This window comes from Opisthocomus hoazin, chromosome 21 (genome assembly GCF_030867145.1).
Source record: "Opisthocomus hoazin isolate bOpiHoa1 chromosome 21, bOpiHoa1.hap1, whole genome shotgun sequence".
In the NCBI taxonomy this organism is placed as follows: domain Eukaryota; kingdom Metazoa; phylum Chordata; class Aves; order Opisthocomiformes; family Opisthocomidae; genus Opisthocomus; species Opisthocomus hoazin.
In genome coordinates, this window is record NC_134434.1 from 1,773,498 (window position 1) to 1,783,099 (window position 9,602).

Here is a 9,602-nt window from a genome sequence, read left to right on the forward strand (position 1 = left end):
CAGCCCCAGCGCTTCTCATGGGAATCGGTACCTGGGCTTTCTGGGCTTCCAGGATGGGATGCACGACGCCGGGCTGTCCTCACGATCACAGCCCCTCGCTACTGCACCCTCTGTCCTCCCTTCTCCCCCTTTTACCACAATCCTTCCCTCCTTCCACTTCAAAGGCTGTCTCTCCCCTCTGTGGCAGGATTAACTGTACCCCTGTCGAGACTGATAGACATTTATCGAACCGCCAAGTCCTCCTCCTCCTCCCAGCCCGTCCCTGCATGCTCCCACATCCCCAGGACGCTAATCCCATTCCTCCGAATTCCTCAGCCCCCTGTGCTGCCGAGGAACAAGCCTGGGCACGGCCGGGGTTGCTGTGGAGCCACGCAGCAGTTGGCAGCAAGTCTCTGGCTGTGGCTGTGTGTCCTGGGGGTAAGAGGCTGCGCGCAGGGGTTGTCGCACACGCGTCCTGCCACGCGTGCGCTGCACCCGGCGTACGAAGCCGCACGCAGCAGCCCCCGCCAGCCAGCAGCTCCGGAGCCGAGGTGACCGCTTGCCCCCTTAACGTAGTGAGAGACAAGCTTGTGGCCCTCCTAGAAGGTGACCTGGCTGGGACAATGGCCCATGAACTTCTCTGTTTTGGCTGAATTCTGTTCTTGGTTCTTCTTTACTCCATTAAAACAATATTATATACAAGCTAATTTTGTAGTTCCCATCTAAAACAATCTTTGTGATCAGAGAGCTCCTGAAGCCGGGCAGCATCCGATAGGTATAGACTTCCTCCACAACCTGTGTTTGTGGAAAAATCACTGCTACAGCTGGTAAAGTGAAAGGTAAGAGAACCTACACTACATTTCAAAATCACTGTTAAGATAGACGCTGGAGAGCAGCCAGGCTTGGTTGCTCACACTGATAGATGATGGGGAAAAGGAACATGAGTGAAAAGCAGCAAATGGATAAAACTGGGCTAGAGAAGGATGAATACAATGGGAAAAGCTTGCCATTTGTTCAAAATCAAAGCCCAGGCTGCCACACTAAAAGGAGAATTGTGTTCCTAAATAGGAAAATGTTAAGAAAGAGCCTGTACTATACTTGGGAATGTACGTTACAAAGCTTTATGTCCACTGGCAGGATAAACCTCATATATTCTGTAAGGAACAGCAACATTCATTTAATAGAGAAGATGAAAAGGACAGAGATGGGTGGTAGAAATTCTGAGCCTTGCTTTCTACTGCTCTTAAACTCTTGTCCATGTTGACATAGATTAGTAAAAATTTTCTTAGATATTTTTAATTCATTTAAACAACTTTTAAGATTAATAAACTGCATTTTGGTTTTAGATATTGTATTGATCAATAAATAGTACTGATTTAGGTTTTAAATTATTTCAGGAATATCAGTTATTTTAGGAACCACATATAGATTGCTTCAGTAGAAAAAAGAGTGTCCCTTTGTAGAGACTACACAGTCTCCACAAGGTCTTGTAGCAATGTAGGTCTTTGACAATGCAGGGATCTTGGCTCTGGAGATCAGACTGCAGAGACCCACACTGTAGAAATCGTAGTTTGGTTTCCAGCGATGGCTCTTGCCTGCCAGCATCGCAGGCTATGGCTATGACCAGGGGGTGAGATCAAAGTCCTTCTCATTTAACGTAGATTAAGAAAGTCTTCTGACTTCTAATCTCACTCCTGCCGCCCTGCCACGTTCTGAAATGCTCCTGTTGATTTGCTCTGCCGGGGAGAAAAATCATGAAGGTTTGTCAGGAAAAACGAGAATATATATTTTTTCTTTTAAGATTAATCTTTCAGTTGAATAGAAACGGCAACATGAGTAAAATTTTGCTGCTGGAGTCGTTATTTGTATTGATTGCATTTAGAAAGATCTTTCTAGCAGGGAGAGGCAGGCGTTTTGTTATTGCTGCGTATTAATCAAAAGGACTGAAAAATACTGCAGGCCCTATTCTGACCTCTCTGTGGATCACAGAGCCAGCTGAGGTTTTAAGGATACAAGCGATCCTGGATTAGACTCCGGTTTTAAGTGCCGACCATGTAACATTACTACAGTTTGGACACCTGCTCCTGATGTGTTCTATGTGGATGACACAATGGTCACTGAGGTTTAAAAGTCAGGATTTTTTTTTCAGACAAACGAGGATAAACTGAAACTTTCACTGGACCGTTAGAAGTGGGCTTGATTCTTGCTGTCCTGAAGAGGCTGTTCTTAGGGCAATCACCTGTCTTTAACATTTAACATCAGATTTGCTCCATGGCGTGCAATTTTAGCACTGACTGCATCAGAAACTTCCTTTACAGAAGCCACAGGAAAGTACACCACTATTTTTACAGCTTTAAAGGATCCCACAGCTGCCTTCATTATAAATGTATCAGCTCCGTATATTTAATTCAGCTCCTAATGCTTCTCGTGTAGTGTTAAAGCCATTTAAAAGTAAGTCTCTGCTTTTACAACCCTCCATTTTTTTTTTAGCAACTCAGCAGCACACTCAGTTTGTAAAGCCCCTTACAAAATCTCACCTGAAAACATCAGTCTACGGCGTTGTGCAGTTTTTTCCCGCTTCAAAGGGAAATCTGCTGCTGCTGCCGCCGCAGTCAGCGCGGTGCTGAGCACGGCGACGTGCCGAACGGCCCGCCGCTAGCCGTCAGTCTGTCCAGCGCTTGTTGTACTGCGGAGGTTTCTAAGTGCTAACGAAAAAAAAAAACCCCTGAGTTTGCCTTTTCACCTTCTCTGTTTCGGTAGTTATTTCACATTGCCTCTCAAGTTTCGTGGTAAAAGTAATGGCAACTTGTTCAAAACAAAAAATTCAGGCCTCTCGTTTGGATTCCTGGCTGCCCTGCAGCAACTCTCAGTAGTCTCCCAGTTGCCAATGCTCGTGATTTCATAGGCTTCAGCCTTTACCTTCCATTTGGGGTGCACAGTGACGACAGATGACCCAGTTCTCACTGAAGGCCCATGCAGCCCTCCATGGTTAAAAAAAGAATGAAAACCAGGAGGAAAATTCGTAACTGCTTTGAGCCCAAGCAAGCTTTCCAAGTAGTTTGCCATATTGCAACCCCAGTGGCACCAGCATCGATCCATCTCAATAAACACGACGTGTTTCACCACGAATCCGGCCTTCCAGCAGAAACTTCCCGCAGCGGAAGAGGGCTGCTGCCCTCGCTGCCTGCCCACACCCGGGCTCCAGGCCCCGGCCCCCCCAGTCTCGTACCCACCCCACGCTCCGAAGGGTCAAACCCCTGCCACCTCTGCCTGGCATTCCCAAACCTCCCCCGGCGCCCAGGCGGCGTTTTTGCCCAAATCCTTTATTATTATACAAACACAGAGCAGCAGGAGGAGGGAAAAAAAACCCCAAACCGCCGCCGTTTGTCCTCCAGCACCCGCCGGTGCGAAGCGAACCGTACCGACCCCCACCCCGGGAACACCCGCAAGTGGTATTTAAAGAGCAAAACCGGTGACGACGGGAGAACGGAGGGCCCGGCCCTCCCGCACCGGGCCTGGTTCCCAGCCCTGACGCCTCTCGGGGTGCGGGAGGAGGCGGCGGCCCCGCCGCGGCCCCCGGGTTGGAGCAGGGCCCCGCGCTAGAGCAGAGCCGCTCCCGACGGGACCAACTCCGGCCCGGCGGCACCGGCGCGGGCCCGCGGCCCCCTCACACCGCCCCGCGCCTCCCCACGGGCGCTGAGGGGGCGGCTGCCCCCCTCCCCGCTCCCCCCCAGCCCCGGGGTAACATTTTTTCCCCCCAGAACCGGGGTATGACGTATTCGCCCTCGATACCGAGTGACCAATCAGGCGGCTCGCAGGGCGGGCAGGCAGCCAATCGGTCAGCGTTGCTACCTGCGGGGCGTATTTTTAGCCGCGGCGGGTGGCGAGCGGGTCGCGGGGAGGCCGTCGCCCCCTGTCCCCCCCCGCCAGCCCCGCCGGTGTCCCGGGGGCGCGGCCTGGCCCCCCGCCCCTCTTCCCCCGCCCCAGGCCGGCCCCGCGGAGTCGCGATCGCCGCTGCCGAGGTCCCCGCGGGCCGCCGCTCCCGCCCGTGCCGCGCCGCAGCGGCGGTCATGGGAGATGTAGTTCAGCGCAGGCCCCCTCCCCCTCCCCTTCCCTGCGGAGATGAGGGGCGGGAGGGCAGGGTTTGACGTCAGCAGTGACGCAACGGTGTTGTGAGGCGAGGAGCGAGCTGACGTAGAGAGCGGCCCCTCCGCGCCGGCGTGGGGGAAGGGCAGGCAGCACAGGGCCTCTCGCGGGGGGCGTGTCCGGGGCGTGGCCTGGCTGCTGGTGGGCGTGTCCAGGCCTGACGCTAGCCTCTGGGGGCGGGGTTGGGGGCGGGGCTTTCGGGCGGGGGGCGGGGGGAGGGAGGGGATATATAGGGGCGCGCCGGGCGGCGGGGCAGCAGCAGAAGGCGCGTAGCTGCGGCGGCCGGGCGCGCCCGTCGTGGGGGTGTGAGCAGCGCTGCCCTCCCCCCCTTTCCCTCCCCCCCCCTTTTTTTTTTCCAACCCTCCCCCCTCCCTTTTTTTTTTTTTTCTCTTTCCTTTTCCCCTCCCATCCTCGCTGAGGGAGCCGGCGCTCGGAGATGGGGGTCGGGTGCTGAGCCGCACCCCCCCCCCAACCCTCACGCCCCCGCCGGGACTGTTTGCACTACCCCCGCACACCCACCCGGGTGAGTACCGCTCGCTGAGGGCGGGGGGGCGGTGCGCTGGGGGGGCCCAGGCCGAAGGCAGGCGCTGAGGCAGGCACCGCCCGGCCCCGGCCGTGAGGCGAGCGAGGGGCTGAGGCAGCCACCGCCCGGCCCCGGCCCCTGAGGCGGGGGTTCCGAGGCGGGGGCACGGCCCCGCGGTGACGGGGACGGAGGCGGGCGCGGCCCCTTGGGGAGAGGGAAAGGGCCGGGGTGGGCGCAGCGGCGGGGCAGCCGGTGGGGAGGAGGGCGCGGGGGCCGCCGGCCGCCCCTTAGGGAGGGGGCTGGGGGAGAGGGCCCGGCCCGGGGAGGCGGGCGGCGAGGGGGGGACCCTCCCGAGGCTGGGAGAGGGGAGCGTTGCCGCTGGCCCTGGGCCTCTCCGGGCAGCGCTGGCTGGGAGGGGCGGAGGGGGGGGGTGTCGCGGGGTGCGCGCTGAGGAGAGGGGGCCTTGCAGCCCCCCCCCCCCCCATTCCAGTCATCGCCCTTCCTCTTCTTCATTCGCTTTCTTACGGGCTCACAAAATGCCCTTCCTCCTCCTCCTCCTCCTCCTCCCGCTGTTGCCGGAGCTGTGAGCAGAAACCTAATGAGGGCCGGCTGCCGGGTTATGTAACGGCCGGGCTGCGGGGGGCTCGGAGCCGGCCCGGGGGCCCCGGGCACGCCGCCCGCTTTCATCATCATCATCATCAAAAGGTTTGAAATGGTCGGGCTGCGCTCTCTGACCCAGCTGCTGGTGCCGCGGATCAGTTTTTGGGGCTGAGAAAAATGGGTAGCGTCTGCCCGGCGCCCCGTGAAAGGATCCTTTCGTTCCTAAAGGACGCGGAGGGAGGGAAACAAAACAGATGGATTAATAAATCATTTTTTAAATGCCCCCCTTCAGCCACCCAATCAGCTTTTCTGTACTGATTGTGTCCCTTTTGTAAATATCTTCTGTTTGCCCTTGATCTTTTCCTTATCCCCACCCAGTGCTGATCCAGCAAACGTTTAAAGGTCGCCTTATCGTACAGGCTTTCAAACTATTCCCATACCATGCTGGGGAGAACGCAGGTGGCTTGGGAATAGGGTTCCAGGCTTTAAAAGGAGATTATATGGAGCAAGAAATAAAAAAAAACCAAACCACTGTATTCACATTGTTAAAGGATTTTGTGTTGAGTTTTTGATTTCTCTAACCTTTAGTGACAGCTACGCTAAATCTTTTTCCTAGTGATGCAGTGCAGAAAAACACGCTGTTAATTGAGACTCTCGTTGGGCGTTTAACTTGAGCCAAGAAATATGTATTTTGTTTCATTGGAACTTTTTGAACAAAGGTGTCTCCTGTGGACGAGTACCTTGATACTGAGGTACTGCAGAATTTTCGTTAGCAGTACGTGTGCTAATACGTGATTCTCGTCCCTTCTTTAACTTCAGAGAGCTAATTTCTCTTTTGTCCTTTGTGAAGGAGTGGCAACCATATTTTGTATTAAATATAAAATGGAGTCGTGGAGGAGAAAAGCAGTTGTTTTTGAGGCTATCCGAAGCCCTGTTAGCCCTAGTAACTTTTTAAAATCTGAATTGTAGACAGCACAATACATGGATTTAGAATAAATATATTGCATCTGATAGTATAGAGTAATTTGCACAAAGGGAAAAAATTGTGAACTAATTTATTGTAATAATATCACAGTCATTGCCACTCTTACGACAGAAGACACATGCATCTATTTTGTGTGCACTGACTGCATTATCATTTCGGCTATTTCAAGGAAGAATTGTTGTGTATGTACAGCGGACATTTTCTTTTCAGTTAGCATAATTTTGCCAGCACACAGTTTATGCAGATGGTTTGCTTGGACTTAAAATAAATATTGCATAATTTTAGTTATTTGTGTGAAATCTTCTAAAGCAACTGTTAACATTTTTATAATTCTGTAGCTCACAGTGCAACCAATATGTTTGCAAACTTTAAAATGATAAATGGCCCTTGGACTGAGACCTTTCAAGCTAAACTAATAGTCTGTTGCTAAAATCTGCAGCTGAGTACTATAAATCATCCAAATACGGGTTGGTAATTGAACCCTTGACAGGCCTGGCAGTTCTGTGATGTCTTAAAAATTATCCTTGCTGCTTTGTGAATAGCTAAATGGCAAGCTCATGTGATTCTGAAATGCCCCGTGCTGTATATGTAAACACATGCCCAGTGCATCTTCTGCAGTACCGTTTAGGTCCTACTGAATGTAGTTGACATCCTCACCTTCCGCAGGCGTGAACGTAAACAGTTTGATGCACGTTTTGTGATGTAAACAGTAACCTATTTAATGCAGAAAGTGAAGCTAAAAGAATAGGCCTCGGAGCTTGATCTTATGCTTTCCTTATTTGGATGTGTTTGCTTTTGTTTTTTCTTAAAGGAACAAGAGCACTCAAGGTGAAGGATAATAATCAACTAGAATCAGCACTTTGAATGAAATTGTTTCTCTGTGGCATCTTGAACACTTTCTTCTTCGGGTTTTGAAACAGACTTATAACTTTGTGGCATAGCAGCTATGCAGCTTGAAATCCAAGTAGCACTCAATTTTATTATTTCATATTTGTACAATAAGCTTCCCAGACGACGTGTCAACATTTTTGGTGAAGAGCTTGAAAGACTTCTTAAGAAGAAATATGAAGGGCACTGGTATCCAGAAAAGCCATACAAAGGATCAGGGTTTAGATGTATACATATAGGGGAGAAAGTGGACCCAGTCATAGAACAAGCATCCAAAGAGAGTGGTTTGGACATTGATGATGTTCGTGGCAACTTGCCTCAGGATCTTAGTGTCTGGATTGACCCGTTTGAGGTTTCATACCAAATCGGTGAAAAGGGACCAGTGAAAGTGCTTTATGTGGATGATAATGAAAATGGATGTGAGTTGGATAAGGAAATCAAGAACAGCTTTAACCCAGAGGCCCAGGTGTTCATGCCAATTAGTGACCCAGCATCTTCAGTGTCTAGTTCTCCTTCTCCTCCCTTTGGTCACTCTGCTGCTGTGAGCCCGACTTTCATGCCCCGCTCCACTCAGCCTTTAACCTTCACCACTGCCACATTTGCTGCCACCAAGTTTGGCTCGACCAAAATGAAGAATAGCGGCCGTAGCAACAAGGTCGCCCGCACCTCTCCCACCAACCTTGGCTTGAATGTCAATGACCTGTTGAAGCAGAAAGCCCTCTCCTCCTCCATGCACTCTCTCTACGGGCTTGGCCTAGGCAGTCAGCAGCAACAGCAACAGCAGAAGACTTCTGCCCTTTCTCCTAACGCAAAGGAGTTCATTTTCCCCAACATGCAGGGTCAAGGTAGTACCAGTAGCATCTTTCCTGGTGACAGCCCCCTTAACCTCAGTCCTCTCCAGTACGGTAATGCCTTTGATATGTTTGCAGCCTATGGAGGTCTAAATGAGAAGTCTTTTGTGGATGGCTTGAATTTTAGTTTAAACAACATGCAGTATTCTAACCAGCAATTCCAGCCAGTTATGGCTAACTAAAAGGAAAACAAAAGTGAAATACAAGTAAATACTATTGTACAAGTTAAAATGCACGTACCCAAGGGTGTATCTTTTTTCCACCTCTTGAGATTTTTTTTAAGGCTTGTAGTATGAATACATTCAGGCTTGGTTAGATAAATACGACATGCATCATTTTTTCATTTGCCAACCAAGCACAAAATTATTTTATACTGACTGTACATTACAAAACTATACTCTCAAAATATGGCCTCTTACAGTATTTAAGATATAGCAAGGACGTGGCTGATTTTTTTCATGTGTGTATATATATATGTACACAAACATATATGTATATATATATTTTAAAAATTGGCACTAATAGGTGGGTTTATTGGTCTTTTTCTAATTGTATAATTTAATTTAGTACAAAGTTTGTAAAATATCAGAGTATATATATTGTTTCTACAACATGGTATTGCATTTATATCTTTTTACTACAGTGATCTGTGACAGCTGCAGCAGCTTCATGTTGTATTTTTTTTACTGAAATTGTAAGATATCCATCTTAAAGACATCAATTCTAAAAAAAAAATAAAGTTGTGTACAGAATATTCCTTAGTGGTGGAATTAAAATGTACGAAATATTTGCTTTTTTCAAAAGAAACACAAATTGTATTTTCTGTTAAAAGTTTAAAGATTTTTGCTATATATTATGGAAGAAAATGTAATCGTAAATATTAATTTTGTACCTACATTGTGCAATACTTGAAAAAAGGTATAAAAGTATTTTGAGTCAGTGTCTTACATGTTAAGAGGGACTGAAATAGTTTATATTAAGTTTGTATTAAAATTCTTTAAAATTAATGGCCTGTTGTGGTCTGTGTTTTTCCTGTTCTGCTGAAGATCAGAGCGCTGCGTTGATTGTGCTGTCCCTGCTAATGATGCAAGAGAGTCTGACTCGGTGCCTCACGAAGCAGCCATGGAAGGGGCTGCTGTATTGATGCGCCACAATAACGGGTTGCTTTCCCTCAGATACTACTGACAAAGCACATAGCCTGCTTAAGTACTTGCTGGCAATTAATTGAGCAAACTTTCACTTGTTTTCCATCAGTGCAGCTCACTGATGCCGGGAGTGGGGTTTGGTTTGGTTTTTTTTCCCTGGAGAGTTAAGACTGTAAGCTACGTGAATGTTGAGTTGCTGTGCGCTGTGACGTGTCTAGAAGGGACTCGGGTGAGTCAGTGAAACTCGCTTTCCATGTCATCAGGATGGATTTGGACTATTTTCTGGAGAGGTCCTGGACCAGTGCATCAGCGTTCTGTTTCTGTATTAGGGATTAATAGCTCAGAAACTGGACTGAATACAAGTGCTGATTGTACAGTTTCCAAAACTCAGAGTAAACTTTCATTTTATATGCTGTATTAAAAAGAGAAATGTAATGCAACTACAGTGTGACATTCTAAGGTTTTTATTCTAGTGGATTTTACCA

The 9,602-nt window shown here is 49.3% G+C and overlaps 1 protein-coding gene and 1 long non-coding RNA gene across 2 annotated transcripts; one reads left to right on the forward strand and one right to left on the reverse strand.

Moving 5' to 3' along the window:
- Positions 1–1,281: 1,281 nt before the first annotated feature.
- LOC142363870 (uncharacterized) lies at positions 1,282–3,874 on the reverse strand. Its single transcript, XR_012766014.1, has 3 exons — positions 3,772–3,874; positions 2,517–2,684; positions 1,282–1,715 (listed from the first exon to the last, which is right to left on the reverse strand). It is a non-coding gene; the product is annotated as an uncharacterized LOC142363870 (long non-coding RNA).
- Positions 3,875–4,474: 600 nt separating this feature from the next.
- On the forward strand, positions 4,475–8,979 carry TOB1 (transducer of ERBB2, 1). The gene is made up of 2 exons (XM_075440696.1): positions 4,475–4,648; positions 7,045–8,979. The coding sequence occupies exon 2, from the start codon at positions 7,180–7,182 to the stop codon at positions 8,152–8,154; it is 975 nt and encodes a 324-aa protein (XP_075296811.1). The 5' UTR covers positions 4,475–4,648; positions 7,045–7,179; the 3' UTR covers positions 8,155–8,979.
- The last annotated feature ends 623 nt before the right edge of the window (positions 8,980–9,602 follow it).

Excerpts from the sequence above, each read along its gene's own strand:
- TOB1 (XM_075440696.1), top strand. The coding sequence starts at position 7,180 with ATGCAGCTTGAAATCCAAGTAGCACTCAATTTTATTATTTCATATTTG.